Source organism: Dipodomys merriami, unplaced genomic scaffold (assembly GCF_024711535.1).
Source record: "Dipodomys merriami isolate MVZ:Mamm:240054 unplaced genomic scaffold, mDipMer1.0.p SCAF_28, whole genome shotgun sequence".
In the NCBI taxonomy this organism is placed as follows: domain Eukaryota; kingdom Metazoa; phylum Chordata; class Mammalia; order Rodentia; family Heteromyidae; genus Dipodomys; species Dipodomys merriami.
The window spans coordinates 8,022,803-8,039,325 of NW_027204270.1; the positions used below are offsets into that span (position 1 = coordinate 8,022,803).

The following is a 16,523-nucleotide window of genomic DNA, read 5'->3' on the forward strand; positions in this document are numbered from 1 at the left end:
TTCTTTTGTTAAACCTTTCATATATATATTAATATATATTATATTCTAAATCACTTTATGAAATACCAAACTCAAATGTACAGTGAGAAAGTTCATGTTCAACTTAGAATTTAAACAGTATGATGAGATAAATCCTTAGAGATGGTTTAATGGAGCCCAGACTGACTCTTCCCCAAGTGTGCGAGGCCGGGGGAACCAGGATTCTACTGCTACTATGTTTTTCCACCTGGAATGGAGCAGCCTCCCTTAAAAACCATACTGATCGGTTTCTGTGGCTTTTCTGTGCCAGTTAAGAACATGCTTTTAAATTAAAAAATCCTCAGAAGGCTAGTTATTCTGCTGTAGAGAATGTTTAATATGTTTTGAAAAAGAGCAGCATGCTACTTTGGCACAGCCATCATAATGAAAGCCAGTGTAAAAAAAACGTTGTATTCATTTTGTTAAGAATGTTCTCTGCTCTTAGTAAGAACAGGAAGAATCATCCTGTACCTGCATGATGCTTGCTATTTTTGTAATGTTCTCTATTTGTGCTTATTGTTTGGAGGTGAGTCTTATTCACCATATTTATTCTTACCCTCTAACTTTGTCTTTCCTGTCTACCAGGCCTTCCCCTTGTCTACCTTAGAACTAGGAGTACAGCCAGTCTGACTAACCTAGAGCACCAGATCTATGCTAGAGGTACAGTATAGCCAAGCGAGGGCTTGCTTCATTTTCTTGGTTTAAGAACTGCCTTGAATGTCAATTATTTTTGTTGATCAGAACTGAATGGGAACATAGCATGAAAGAACACTTTCAACTAATGAATAGAGTAGTGCTTTATTATATCAGAAGAGTTGTACTCCATTGTCTGTATTTTATCTCCTTTAATTTTGTAAATGGAGTAAACTCTACAGTATATGGTGCACAAATGCCAAAGCCAGTTAAAGCAAGTAGATGGAAGAGTACTGTCGTCTGTCAACAAGTGCTGCTAATTCTCTGTGTCTTGGCTTACAGAACACCCAGTAAACATTTGTTCTCACAGGAATGTAGGGGGTCTATAAAATATGAGGAATAATAATCAGACATAAAATAAGAAAAAGGTTCTCAGTAAAAAAAACTGGTATTGTTAATTTCTTTAGCTATGGATTTAAGAACCTAAGAGACAGGACAAAAAAATCCTCAAGACAGTTATAATCTCATCGGAGATTACAGCCTTCCTCAGATGCTAGCCCCAAGCAAAAAATGTGAGAAGACTCTATCTGAAAAGTGACTGAAGACTAAAGGGCTGGGGAGGTTTGTTTAAGTGGTAGAATTCCAACCTAGCAAGTGCAAGGCTCTGAGTTCAAACTCCAGTACAAAAAAGTAGGGTGGGGCATTTAAAAAACTTTTCGATTCCTTATCCTTTAGGTTCCTTGACAATTTGACTGGTAAGTGATTGGGGAACTACAATGCTAAGGTGCTCATGTCTTCTTTTGCTTTATAGAGCACCATTTAATATGAGTGATTGATGGCTTGTATGCAATTAGTTTGGATCATGACTCATGATCTATAATACAAAAAAGGCATTTGATCCAGTATAGGTAGTATATACCTCTAGTCCCAATACTTGAGAGGCTGATACAGGATGATTGTGAGTTTAGTACCAGCCTGGGCAACATAGTAAGACCTTGTATTAAAAAACGAAACAAAACAAACATGCAACTACTACAACAGAGTATCTTTCCATGTTAGGTTTTGTTTTGTTTTTCTGCAAACTATGACTGGTTAAGATCTTTGAGGGAGGGCTCTCATCTTCATTTGTTCATGAATTTATACCTTAGCTTTTCTGTACTTTCCTGCTGCAGCAGACATGGGCTTTATATATTTATTATGATTAACAAACCAGATCCTTTTTGATAGAATGAGCGTTATTTAGTGTGTAACTTACATTGTTATAGTTGGCAAGCTACACAAGGAAACAAGGCCAAACTGTAGGAATTTCCTCTGCTGGAACCATTGGAGGCTGCACTATTTTGTGAAAGAACTTTAGGCTATCTCAGCTCATAGAGATATCAATTTGGGCATGGAAGGCAGATTTTTGTTTTTTTAGACATCAGGAGATAATGTTGTCTTTGATGGATCTGGGAATTTTCTCTGTTTATTTGAATCCTGGGGCAGTTAAGTGTCAGTGTTGTCCCTTGATGTTTGGTGTGTATTCCTGTGCATGCCCTGTAGTTTTCTCCTTAGAGAAGTGGGTTACTGATGCCTGTACTGTTACATCTGGTCAACACAGAGAGCTCAGGGACTTGAGCAGTGTGCTACCATGCTCTGAAATTCCAAAGCTGTGTGCTTATGGATGCCCTTGTAGATCCCTGCAAACAAAGTGATCAAAGCCACCTGATACCTGTTCTTTTTAAATCCGGTTTGCAAGTGGAAGTTGGCAATGTCTCCCCCAGTGGAGGTGAAGGCACATCTGCTCCCTTTTCCTCCTGGTCTGTATCTCTTCGCTGCCATGGCAGGCAGCGCTTTCTACATTGCTGCATGAAATACTGTTTACCCAGTGGACTACTCATGGGTGATTTACTCCCCTCTCTTAGCTACTCCTTCATTTTCTGGTTGATGAGCATCACTGTGTGAGGCTACTGGGATGAACATAGGCATAGTGCTGGGATACTTCTCTTTAGAAGTATCCCTACAAAATTGTGGGGATATAAGGGAGGCTGCTTCCCTTGTGTCTTAGGTCTCTCTTAGCCACTGACGGTACCAGTGTCACAGTGTAAACTTCTGAGAACTGTAGAAGGTATAAAAGCACAAGAGAAAGCCGTTCCTAACTAAAAGGCAGGGATGATCACAGCAGTACAGGTCACCCTTTGCCTTTGCATTTTGTCAGTGGTCATCATGCTGCCTGTAGGCTGACCCCAGCTTTGCCCTGGTGCCTTCCCTTGCCCATGTTTATTGCCTATCTAGATGTCTTTTTTTTTTGTCCTGGTGCAGACCATTGACCTTGCAGTCTTTCTCAGGCTGTCTTTGTGCTTTCAGGATGGACACAGAGTGAAATAGGGCTGGGCACTGGGGCCCAGTGTGGTTGGCAGTGGCTGTATGCTGAGCCTTCCCACTCTGTGTTGCTTTGTGTAGCATTGGAGGTAACATAGGCACTTGGCCAGGAGGGCCTGAGGATTAGTCTGGAGGCAGCCCAGGCACCAGAGAGCCTTCTTTGGACTTCTTGCAGAGTTTATAGTTAAGTCACCTTTTTCTGGAGTTTGTTTGCTTATAGTTTTGTATTGGTTGTCTTTTCTCTGCAGTTTCCCAGGTCTAGGTTGGTTTGTGAAGCCATGCCATGTATTACGTTCTTTTGTAGCCTTCATAGTGGCGTACCTTATTGTGCTGGATCTGAAGCCTATGCTAAAAATGGGCAAAAACTTCATTTAAGAAGACTTGGGATAGTATATCCCTGATTTTCCAGAGAGAAAAATCCAGCTATCATCCTAAGAGAATGATGAAGGATTTTTTTTTTTTTTGCAATTGATATGAATTCTATAAAAAGAAACTTCCTTAAGGAAAGACTGTTTGGAAAAACTAAGTACATGCTACAGTCTAGGTTATCTATTTATAGAGTATATTTCTTGAAAGTAGTAGACCATTTCAGTGTCTTTCTTGTTCCAGCCAGACCACGTCTGGATGCTCTTTTCTGAGCTGTAAGACCTGTGGGAGACATGGGAAAGGACAGATGTCCCACAGCAGCTAGCAAATGCATGGAACTTTCATTTACCCTGTTCACTGACCTGTGGTTCTTCACTCTCTTGCCTCTACCTTCAGTCCCTTTGCACAAGAGTCAGCAGTGGGCCCTGTCCACAGGTATGGGGAGGGTCTCTACCATGCAGATGGAGGCAGATGTTAATAGCCTTGTTCTGTTTTTCATAGCAGAGATGAAAACCCCCAAGCGCCGGCAACCCTTTGTCCCCTTTGCTCTGAGGAACCACACGGGCTGTACGCTGTGGTTTGCCACGCTGACTACCACACCCACCAGGTAAGGATCAATTAGCCTGACTTCCAGAGCCATCTCTGTCACCAGAGCAAAATAGTCCTGGTTGAGGCCCCTGGGATTGTAATTGAATCAATAATTTGCCTTTTTAACTGAGACAGACAGGCATTTCTGATTCTGTATAGAATCTAGTCTGAGAAGTTGGTCCAGTGTTAGGCTCAAAGTAGGAGTATGAAGAAAAATCATTCAGTCTCTGTACCTGTCACTCTAAAGCTATATGTAGTTGTTAAATGTTTTACATTTTTCTTCCAAGATGATTGTGAAAATGTCCTCCATCCTCCCTCATACCTAAAAAAAAGCCCCCAAAACAAAAACAAACAAACTTGATTTCTGAATCACATTGCAACTCTAAAAGAGAGTGCCTGAGCTCAGTGAGAACCTTATCTGATCACTGCTGTTCAGATCTTGACTCAACATTTTAAATACAGAGTGACCTTCCCAGTTTAAGGATTGGTAAATGAAATGAGTAACAGCGTCAGCTGATTTGAAATCTCAGTTCTCCTGCCTCCACACCAAGCATGATTGCTTTGGAAGAGAGGTACTTCTGTTCAATAGCAGGTCTGGAAACTGGGGTAGTCACTCAAAGGTTCCTTTGGAAAGTCATACTTTAATTTATACATGCCACACTGTCCTAATGGAGGCAAGTGACTTGATAGGCACTATTTCTTTTTAAGACAAAAAAAATTAGTCAGTCTCTGGCAGCTTATATCTGTAATCCTAGCTTCTTAAGAGGCTGAGAGCAAAGCCATCTTGGGCAGGAAATTCTCTGAGACTCCAATTAAGCACCTGAAAACCGGAAGTGGAGCTGTGGCTCAAAGTTGTAGAGTACCAGCCTTGAGCAAAAAAACTCAGGGACAGTGCCTAGGCCCTGAGTGCAAGTCCCGTGACTAACAGCAACAACAACAATAAACTGGGGTAAGGGGAGAGAGAGAGTCTTGCTATGTAGCTCCTTAAACTCAGGATCCTCCTGCTTCAACCTTCTGAATGTTGACATTACAGGTGTACATGACCATGCCCAGCACCAGCTGTCAGCTATTTCTAAAACTGGAAATAATTATGAAATAACAGTGGCTGGCCTCTTAAGGGCTGTGGATCTGTTTTAAGGGGAACTCTGCTCCTCAGTGCAGAGCTCTTGTGAAGAGAATGAACAAGACATAGTTGGTTATTGGTATGTGATTTTCTTCCAGGGCAGCACTGTCTCACAGTGGGAGTCCAGGGATGGTTCCAGAAGGGAATGGAGCATTTCTGGATGATACACACAATGTTAGTGAGTGGCGAGAAGTCCTTACTGGCGAAGAGATTCCTTTTGAATTTGAAGCCAGAGGGAAGTTACGACACAGGTAACAAACAGATGATCGTTTATTCTTTCTCTTTAAAAATTAAAATGGAAAAGTTATTTCTCATATTTTGCCTTTTTACTTATTAATAATGTCAATATTTTACTTGTAAAAGGTGTTTTGAAGATTGCTGTTTCTTTTTTAAAATATAGGCTATCTTGTTATGTTGGAAAATAAATTTCTTTCCATTATCCATTCGTGTAATGTGCGAGGAGATTAGCTGTGTGTTTTATAAAACATGTAAAGCATAGACACATGGTGACACTCAAGTTTATTATATCCTGGCCTGGTATCTGATGCAAAGGTGACATGTTGTTCTCCAAGGTTCTCAGAGCACATTAACTCAAACCTAGAATGCGTTTACACCATATATTATTTGTAGTAGCTGGAAAATCTCCAGAAGTAGAACCAATTATGGTAAGATAGAAATTCTGATCCAACCACCAGGTGCTGGTGGCTCATGCCTATAATCGAGGCTGAGAGCTGAGGATCACAGTTTGAAGCCAACCAGAGAAGGAAAGTCTGTGACACTATCTCTCTCCAATAAACTACTCAAAAGAAATTGGAAGTGGTTCTGTAGCTTAGGTGGTAGAGTTCTAGCCCTGAGCAAAAGAAGCTCAAGGACAGTGCCCAGGCCCTGAGTTCAAGCCCCAGAACCAGCAAAAAAACTCAAGAAATTCTGATCCTAATAAGTATGAAAATAGCTCACTGAGAGGGACCACAGGCTGATGTACTCCTGAAATAGCCCACCAAAGGGATAAAACATTTTATGTCTGGTAAATGAGACTGTAAAATGTCTAATAAAGTGTCTCATTATTTGCAAACATTTTTAAGTGGAAGGACTGTCTCATGGTCTGAATAGGCTAAGACTTGGAAGTCAGATAGGTGAAGAGTTTAGAGTTGGAGCTTCTGGTGGCTTTTAAGCTGAACTGAAACAGAAGAGATCAGTTCCTGCATTGTTACAGTTGCATGTTGCTCTCATGTGCTGAAGTCTCCCACGCTAGGCGCTTCTTCCTCTGCAAGGGTTATAAGCATATGGGTTTCTGGGTTTTACAGAGAAAAAATGCTAAAAGCAAAAATCCTGGTCTGGGGATATAGCTTAGTGGTAGAGTGCTTGCCTAGCATATGTAAGGCTCCAGGTTCCAGCGCCAGCACAGGAGTCGGGGGAGACTCCTGTTCTGTGGACATGTTCCTGGAGGCGACCTTAGGCAGCATTGTCTTTTCCTGCCACATAGTTTACAGTTCTTGGAGAACCACAGGACTGAATTCTGTGTCTTTGAATAAGCACTGCCTCTGTCTGGAAAGGGCTTGACTTCCTTGTTATTTCTGTTTTATGTTTTCATGCTCTGTAACCCATTTCAGGTCCTACTGCTCTGCTTGCATTCATCAACATCAATGGCTCTTCGGGCATATTCCTCCCTTGGCACTCTGTACCCACTCCATGCATTTCGTCCCTGCCCCCCACTTTCCTGTCAGCCTTAAATTCAGTTCCTTGTTTTAGACTTCTGGCTTGAATTAGGCAAAATCTAAAATAGAATTAAATGTGCAATTTCCTCCTATTCCTTCTGTTCTGCCCACTGCTTTCTGCTCCAATTTCAGCCCTAAAACTGAGGGTTCTGTCTTGTTTACTGGTTTCTAGTCAAGTAGAGCTGGAGCGAAACTACTGAGTGTGGTTCTGAGAGAAGTAGGACATTCAACAGAGCAACCAAAAAGAAAAACTTTACATATGTATCCATGTATATGTGTGTGTGTATGTCTGTATGAATGTATGTAGAGTGGCTGTATGATTCAATTGCTGGCACATTTTTACCACTGCACTGGAATGGTTTCACTGACACCATTAGTTTATGAAGATTGGGGTGGGAGCTGTAAGGAGCAAACCTACAAGCATACAGTACAGGAGAGTGCAAGTTGTCCTCCTTGCTTGGGCTCTTCTTACCTTTCAATTCATGCCACAAACATAAAGCCCAGGTCAGCTATTCTCTTGATTTTTTTCCCCCCTGTATTAGGTAATTCCCAAACAATTTAGCTGACTGGCTTTTTATGTCATATAGTAAAGCAGATTGGAGTCTTCATTCTGTTTTCCATCCCTTTTGACACTATGCTTGATTTCCCTGTCTGTGTCCTTCCTAACAGACACACCCATGACCTACGGATCCATCAGCTGCAAGTGAGAGTAAATGGCTGGGAGCAAGTAAGCCCAGTGTCTGTGGACAAAGTAGGAACCTTCTTCCGATATGCAGCACCAGATAAAAATTCATCTTCTTCTACAGTGAGTGGCTGTGGAATGGGTGATTAATGGTACAGTGGTGGTGTGGTCTCAACTCCTATGAACCAGGCTGTGAGATAGTTAAGTCTATAATAATTTTGTCTAATAATTTTGCTAGTGGGACAAAGAAGACTTTAGATTATATTGGCTCAGCCAGAGGCATCCATATGCACATATACCAGACAATGGATAATTTCAGTGGAAAACAGATACAGTATTGGCTGTAATACATCAGCTCACCTGGTACACTTTATAATTAGATGGCCTGATTGACTGTTTACTAGTCTGTAAACATGAATATAGTCTCAGCATCCCTGGAGCATGGGTTCAGGACTCCAACCATTTCCCCATGCTAAAATGCTCAGATGCTCAGTGCCCTTACATAATATGTTACAGTGGTTTGTGAGTAACGTACACACATCATACACTACCTGTTACTGGGTAGATGCTATGTAAATGGTTTGTTACTCTGTTTAGGGGATAAGAACAATAAACAAAGGGTTAGTATATGTTCAGTTCAGGTGTGATTATCATAAGTCTCACTACATAGTACATAGTACACAGTCTGGAGGAAGTTGGTTGAATTATGGATGCAGATCTTATGAAAGCCATCTATATTGACCATTTAACATAATGTTAAACTTCCTAATTTATATGCTATTTATATTTTTTATAATGCTATTCCTTGATCCTTTCAGCTCCTTACACCCAAATCATGTTTGTTTGCTTTTTGGTTAGTATCAGGGTTTGAACTCGGAGCCCTTTGCTTGCCAGGCAACCACTCTGACAGACACTTGAGCCCACCTCGAGCCTTTTTGCTTTAATTTTTTTTTTGTAAGTAAGGCTGGCCTTCACTGTGATCCTCCTGGCTATAGTCTTCTGTATCCGGGTCCTCAGGTATATGTCACCATGTCTACTTCATTTGTTGAGATGCTGTCTCATTTAACTTTTTGCCTGGGCTAGCCTTGAACCATGATTCTTCTGATCTCTACCTCCCCAATAGCTGGGATTACAGGTATGAGCCACCATTCCCTGCCCCAAATCCTTCTTTATGGTGCAAAGGGAGATGCCCATTGTCCTTTATTTTTGGCTAACGCATACTCAAGCACCCTTACCATAGTTTTACCCCAGTCTGCAGACTTCAGGCTGTAGGGCCATTGGAGAGGGTTGTAGGCAGCTTCCCTGACTGATGTGTGCAGGCAGATGCTGGGGTAGCTGCCATGGGTGTTTTTTCCTGATACTTGTATTGCATTGGGTAATTGTACTCAGGAATAGCCCATGCGGAGGTAGAAACAGTAGTTTTGTAGATAGTGTGAAAAATACTCTTGCAGAAGGCACTGGTTTATAACTTTTCTTTTTCATCATTGCAGTATAGTACTCAAACTGTCTGAAAAAAAAAATAAAAACAAAAAACTAGCTCTTCCTTTCAAATTACTTCTCTGCCTAAATTCAGGTCAGGCAACGAAAGTTCTAATTTTCCCCATAGATACCTTTGCATTGAATTGATGTGTCCTGGAGAGATTTTGCACAAACTAAAGGGTTGTAGAGTAAATATTGTGGTCCTCACAGCTGTTAAGAAATGATGTTTTATCTTTGTAATAGATATACTTTACCTGAAACTATTTTCAAATACCATCCTTTTAATCAAATCATATTATTATTGAATTAAATGATGCTTATTATAAAAAGAAAAAAGAAAAGTATGCCTTTTATCTTAGATCAGCTGACTCTCTGACTTTGAATCTTTCTTAGATTGGCAGCCCAAGCAGCAGAACAAATATTATACATCCACAGGTTTATGTGAGTATGAGTTCTGGTTTTTGCTGTGCTTACTGAGTATATATACCTTATGTTTCTTGATGATCAGAGGACATTATCAAATGTATGTGATTGGTGTTTATCTCTGTCCTTTTCTATTAATGATCACCTTTTCTAAGAATTTGCAAGAAAGTTTTTCCCTTTTATGTGCTAATGAATACTACAGTGAAGAATATTTTGGTCCAATGTCTCTTTCTTTCAAAGTTAAAAATAGAAATTTATCCAAATAAGACTATGTATTTCATATATTTAGGTCCAAAAGTCATGCAAATCATATGTATTTCATATATTGGGCCCAAATCAGAAGTACAAATAGTGAGATTCCATATTTTGCCTGCCCTGAAAAAAAATTGGCTTTTGAAATATGACAAGGTGACATAAAAAAATTTTCAGTCTTGAATTTGTAATTTCTTCTCACTGAGGATTGAAAGCTTTGAAATGTGGAATTTCATGTCAATCTGAACATGGGACTATGGAGATGTCATTGGCCTAGATTATAGAGGGCTTTTAGGGCCAGTGGAGACTTGGGCTTTGATATTGTTTTGTGCTTAGGATGGTGTCCCTCTAAAAGCTCATCAGAAAATTATAGTTTGCCTTTCTATTTGGATATGAAGTCATGGTTGAAATAAAAGTGCCTACCCACAGGTTAATATACTGTTGGATAGGTTCTGAAAGCACTAAGAACCTCTATGAGCTATCTGCTAGTTGCAGTAGTTTGCTGCCAGGCATGACTGAGAGCTCTGAGCCCAGGACCTACAAACCACATGATTTGATTTCCCCAGATCCCTGCTTCCCACAGAGTAGTGAACTGCTGGGCAGGATATAAATGCATTAAGACCAGCAGGAGAGTGCCTTAGTCTCAGTTCTCCATCAGCAGTACAGAGCTCAGTGCCCTGATTGCTTCTCCTGCTTTCTGACTCATTTGGGGTACATTCCTTGACTTTGCTTGCTCTATCTTGGGGGCACAAACTAGGCGATCTGGAGAGCAAGTGAGAACTTGTCCAATCCGTGGACTGCAGACCTTCTTGCAACCAGAAGCAGCTGCTATTATGTAAAATAGAGAAGCTTCTGAAATGACAAAAGGACAGAAGTGGACACCTTACCAAGCCTCACCCTTAATAGCACCAAGCTGTACACTAGTCACTACAAGAGACTCCAGATAGTTTCTTTATCTTTAAGTGGTGCTGGAAATTAAGCCTGGTCCCCTGAACATGTAGGTGAATTACAACCTCTTAGTCTAGTGGTGTGAAGCGGCACCTTAACCCTGCCACTGCACAGTCCTGCCTGAACACTGAGAGAAGTTGAACTGAAAGTCCATAGGTGATTCAACCTAAAAAACTGACAACTTGGCCTTAGATTTGAAAATCCCAGTATAAAATTCAAGGTATATATGGTGTACCTTTCAAAAGACAGCAAGTTGATGAGCACGGATATTAATGAAAGTGGAATGAATGATATCCCAAAGAATTTAAGATGATTATAAGATTCATAAGTGTAATTAAAGATGATCCATAAAAATGCATGAATGACTTCAAAAAGAATATAGATAAATAGCTGAATGAAATTAGGAAGGCAATGCAGGATATGAATGTGGAATTCAGTAAAGTTATAGAAATCCTGAAAAAAAAGTTAAATTGTAATTCTGGAAATGAAAAGCTCACCATGTTGGGCTGGGAAGGTGGCTCAGTGCATGCATGAGGCCCTGGGTTCCATTCCTCAGCACCACATAAGCAAAAAGAAAAAAGCCGAAAGTGGCGCTGTGGCTCAAGTGGTAGAGCGCTAACCTTGAGCTGAAGAGCTGAGGGACAGCGCCCAGGCCCAGAGTTCAGGCCCCACGACTGGACCCCCCCAAAAAAAGCTCAGCATGTCAAATAAAATCAGATGAAACCTGAGCTAAGACAGATCCAAGACTGAATGAAATTGAAGATAGTATACCCAGTTTTGAAGACAATGTAGATGAATGAGAATATTTAGATAAGGAAAAATAATTTAAAAATATAGAACATGTAAGACCTTAGAGACAACATTAAAGACTAAACACAAGCCAGGCGCTGGTGGTTTATACTAACTACTCAGGAGGCTGAGATCTGAGGATTGGAGTTCAGAGCCAGCCCGAACAAGGAAAGTTTGTGAGACTCTTATCTCCAATAAACCACCAGAAAACCAGAAGTGGCGCTGTGGCTCAAGTGGTAAAGTGCTTGCCTTGAGTTGAATTGCTCAGGGACAATGCCCAGATCAAGAGTTCAAGCCCTACAATCGACAAAAAAAGAAAAAAGGACTAAAAACAGCCAGGCACTGGTGGCTCACACCTGTAATCCTAGCTACTCAGGAAGTTGAGAATGCAGTTTGAAGCCAGCCCAGGCAGAGACGTTCCAGTGAGACTCATCTCCTTAAGCACTCAAATACTGGAAATGGAGCTGTGACTCAAAGTGGTAGAGTGCTAGCCTTGAGTGAAAGAGCTCAGGGAACGTACCCAGACCTTGAGTTCAAGGCTCCCCCCAACTTCCCCTCCTCCAAAAAAAAGAGACTAAACACATGAATCATGGACATAGAAGGAAGAAGTAGAAGAAATACAAAATAAAGGCATAGAAAACATTGAATAAAACAATAGCAGAAAATTTCCCAAATCTTGGGAAAGGTATAGTACAAGAAGCTTTTTAGGACACCAAACAAACAAAACAGATGCTTTCCACCTTAAAACATTAAATGAACATAACAAGGGAAGAATATTGAAAGTTCTAAGAAATCAGCACATTTCTTAACAGAAACTATAAACACAAGGAGAAGATGGAATGAAATAAAACAATAAATAATAAAATAAAACATTGTCTTCCACCCTCCCCCCTCCAAGATTACTGTGTCTAGCAAAATTCTCCTTTATAATTAAATAATAAACAAAAGCTTCCCATGATAAACAGAAACGAAAGAAATTCATGATCACCAAAATATATACCTAAAGAACTGTGCACACAGAAAAAAATATAAACACAACCAAGAAAATATGGGAAAGATGGGCTGGGAAGGTGACTCAGTGGTAGAGTGCTTGCCTTGCATGCATGAGGCCCTGGGTTTGATTCCTCAGCACCACATAAGCAGGGGAAAAAAAAGCCGGAAGTGGCACTGTGGCTCAAGTGGTAGAGCGCTAGCCTTGAGCTGGAGAGCTGAGGGACAGCGCCCAGGCCCAGAGTTCAAGCCCACGACAGGACCCCACAAAAAAAAAAAAAGAAAATATGGGAAAGAATAAATTTTATTAGACAAGTAGGTAAGCAAATGATGATTAGGGAAGAAGCAAACAGTATAAAAGAAAATGACAGGAATTACTTTTTAGTAATAAACTGAATGTTAATAGTCTCGATTCTCCTTATCAAAAGACATACATCAGTGGATTGGATTAAAAAATAGGACTCAATCATTTGTTGCCTACAGAAATACACCTCATAGGCCAAGACAACCGAAAGAATGGAAAATTATAAGCAAATAGAGCTTGACAGCAGGCAAGAGGCAGCTCTGTTCATATCTGAAAAAGCAGAATTCAAATCAAAATTAAAAGGATCAAAAATTATTTCATACACCTACAGAGAACAATCCATTAAGACTTAATAATTATAAATATAACACACCAAATGTTGCACCCAGTTTTATACAACAAACACTGGTGGACATAAAAGCACAAATATACCTCAGCACAATGTAGAGGGCGATTTTAATACCCTGTTCTCATCAATGGAAATCAACAAAGAAATTTCAAAGTAAAACAATACTAGGTCAGATAAACATGGACTATAGCATACTGTAGAACTTAACAAACATTTATGAACTAGTCTAACTAACAACTCTAGCAGCCCATGAAACTTTTTTCCAAAAGGGATCTTATTTCAGAACATAAACAAATCTTAGTAATTGAAGAGAATTGAAATAATGTCTTGTATTTTTTATCAAACTACAATGGAGTAAAACAAGAAATTAACAGCAAGAGAACAGAAAAATACTTGAACACATGGAGCAGAACAATACTTTTGTTTTGTTTTGTTTTGTGCTGGTCCCAGGCTTGAATGCTCAGGGCCTGAGTGCTGTCACTGAGCTTTTGTGTTCAAGGCTGGTGCTCTACTCCTTGAGCCACAGCTATACTTGCCCCTTTTTGATGGTTAATTGGAAATAAGACTCAAGGACTGCTGGGTGCCAGTAGCTCACACCTGTAATCCTAGCTACTTAGGAGACTGATACCTGAGAATTGTGGTTCAAAGCCAGCCCAGGCAGAAAAGTCCCTATGAGACTCATCTCCAGTTAACCACCCCAACACTGGAAGTGGTGCAGTGACTTAAGTGGTAGAGCACTAGCCTTGAGTACAAAGAGCTTCATGGACAGCACCCAGATCCTGAATTCAAGCACACAACTGACTAAAAAAACAAAAAACATAAAACAGCAAAAAGTCAAAAACTTTCTTACCTGGGCTAACTTCAAAGACAATAAAACTGCCATATGATTGTGCTGTACCACTCTTTGGCACGTACCCAAAGAAACCTAAGTCATCATGCCATGGAGATGTCCTCATAGCCATATTTGTGAAGTGCTATTCGTAATAGACAAGCTATGAAGTCATCCTAGGTGCTCAACAGCTGATGGATTGATTGTGTGTAGACAAGATGGAACATTATTCAGGCCTGAAGAATGAAATTACGTCATTTGGAGAAAAATGTATGAAACTAGATATCATCTTGAGCAAGATAAGCCAGGTTCAGAAGGACATATATAACATGTTCTTTCATTTGCCAAATCTAGACCTGAAATAATAAGAGTAGCCAGTAACTGCGACCTAAGACCCAAAATAAATAATTTTTCCTTGTTATTTTGAGTTTCTGAAACCTGATACCTTTTTTTAGAAAGAGTGATTATTGAACAGATGCTGGAAGGATACTGTGAAGAGAGAAGTTTATTTTTAAAGTTCTTATGGAATAAAAATGTTAGTTTTTCTATGCTTATGGTAATGAACAGTATATGGACTGACAGAGTAGGTAGAGTGACGCTTAGAGAAAAGAAGTACAGTGTTCTTTGAAAGTCACACCCATACAGACAACTCTTAAATCTCAGAAGAGCTCCTCGGAGTTTTCTGGGTGTGTTTGGGCAGTGTCCAGACCATTGTTTGTGTTCAAGGAATGTTTTCTCGGTATTAATCTTGGAGGAAAATGCCACAGGAGTTAAATCATTTAATGCCTTGCAAAATCCTACCTCAGTCTAATTTTCTCCTTGCTTCAGTTGATTGTTATTTTTGTTCTCCAGTAGCGTCAAAAGCAAATCATCTAAAGTTTCCACATAAGGACTCGTGTAGGAATCTGGGGACATTGTGTATGAAGGATGTTTGGAAAATTGGATAGGTTATTTATTTATTTATTTATTTATTTATTTATTTATTTATTTATTTATTTATTTATTTATTTATTTATTTATTTATTTATTTATTTATTTATTTTTGGGTCCGGTCGTGGGGCCTGAACACTGGGCCTGGGCGCTGTCCCTCAGCTCTTCAGCTCAAGGCTAACACTCTACCTATTGAGTCACAGAGCCACTTCCGCCTTTTTTCTTTTTGCTTATGTGGTGCTGAGGAATCGAACCCAGGGCCTAAGGCATGCAAGGCAAGTGCTCCACCACTGAGCCATCTTCCCAGCCCCTGGATAGGTTATTATCACAGTCTTAGGTGAAATTCTTTATAATGTATCCAGAAGTCTAGGAATTTTTTTGTGTGTGTATGTGTGGAATATAGTTTGTGATGTCACATCCGAGTAGATTGTTTTTGTAGCAGCTTTTAGATTTGATTGGAGTTATTTTGTTTTTTTGGAGGAAGGGTGTGTGTGTGTGTGTGTGTGTGTGTGTGTGTGTGTGTGATGTCACATCTGAGTAGATTGTTTTTGTAGCAGCTTTAAGATTTGATTGGAGTTATTTTGTTTTTTTGGAGGAAGGGTGTGTGTGTGTGTGTGTGTGTGTGTGTGTGTGTGTGATGTCACATCCGAGTAGATTGTTTTTGTAGCAGCTTTTAGATTTGATTGGAGTTATTTTGTTTTTTTGGAGGAAGGGTGTGTGTGTGTGTGTGTGTGTGTGTGTGTGTGTGTGTGTGTGTGTGTGTGTGTGTGTGTGTGTGTGTGTGTGTGTGTGTGTGTGTGTGTGTGTGTGTGTGTGTGTGTGTGTGTGTGTGTGTGATGTCACATCCGAGTAGATTGTTTTTGTAGCAGCTTTTAGATTTGATTGGAGTTATTTTGTTTTTTTGGAGGAAGGGTGTGTGTGTGTGTGTGTGTGTGTGTGTGTGTGTGTGTGTGTGTGTGTGTGTGTGTGTGTGTGTGTGTGTGTGTGTGTGTGTGTGTGTGTGTGTGTGTGTGTGTGTGTGTGTGTGTGTGTGTGTGTGTGTGTGGTCGCCGCCCTGCCCTCTGTGTGTGTGTGTTTTGTTGTTGTTGCCGCCGCCCTGCCCTTCCTCCTCAGCCTCCTTGGTGCTGGGATTATACATGTACCACCACTCCTGTCTGGCTGTTTTTAGTAATTTGCTTTCTGTAGAGACAAATTGTTTTAGGGTTGAATGATAATTTTACTAATGAGCTGTGGTAGCAATCATGCTTTTGTTTTCTGTTCTTCTTGTGGTATTGTTGTAGTCTGTATATTTTTGTTGAAGCACAGCTATCTTGTTTCTGTCTTTCCTTCACAGTTCTCTGCCCTCCCACCTGTCCGAGTAGTCTTTGCTGTGACTATGGAAGGCAGTGCTCGGAAAGTGATCACTGTCCGGTCAGCCCTCATTGTGAGGAACAGATTGGAAACACCGATGGAACTACGACTAGACAGCCCATCAGCCCCAGACAGTACGTGCTAATTGTCTCAAGTGTAGATAATTGTTGACACTAGTCCTGACTGTCCCAGTGGGCATGTCCCCAAGCAGTCAGTATGCTTGGTCAGTTATTTTTTTTCTGAGATGGATAGTGTTTGAGTAATGGGCTGTTGCCCCTGTGATGATGATTCTTTTTGGGCAGGGACAGTCAGTGTTTTGTGGAGGAGGGCCATCAGCTCAGTGCTGACACCTATTTTGTCCTGAAATGGTCAGTGTTTTGTGGAAGAGGACTGT

The 16,523-nt window shown here is 40.4% G+C and overlaps 1 protein-coding gene across 8 annotated transcripts in view; it reads left to right on the top strand.

Annotated features, from left to right (window-relative positions):
- The window catches only part of Vps13d (vacuolar protein sorting 13 homolog D), a 242,471-nt gene that overhangs the window by 99,646 nt on the left and 126,302 nt on the right, over nt 1-16,523 (top strand). For 5 of the 8 annotated variants that reach the window (XM_070037405.1, XM_070037408.1, XM_070037409.1 and 2 more), the window contains 6 exons: nt 604-678; nt 3,880-3,985; nt 5,188-5,340; nt 7,474-7,609; nt 9,359-9,406; nt 16,113-16,263. In XM_070037405.1, the coding sequence (XP_069893506.1) occupies nt 604-678; nt 3,880-3,985; nt 5,188-5,340; nt 7,474-7,609; nt 9,359-9,406; nt 16,113-16,263 (669 nt within the window). The remainder of the gene's footprint in view (nt 1-603; nt 679-3,879; nt 3,986-5,187; nt 5,341-7,473; nt 7,610-9,358; nt 9,407-16,112; nt 16,264-16,523) is intronic. The other 3 variants (XM_070037407.1, XM_070037410.1, XM_070037411.1) reach the window with 3 other exon arrangements.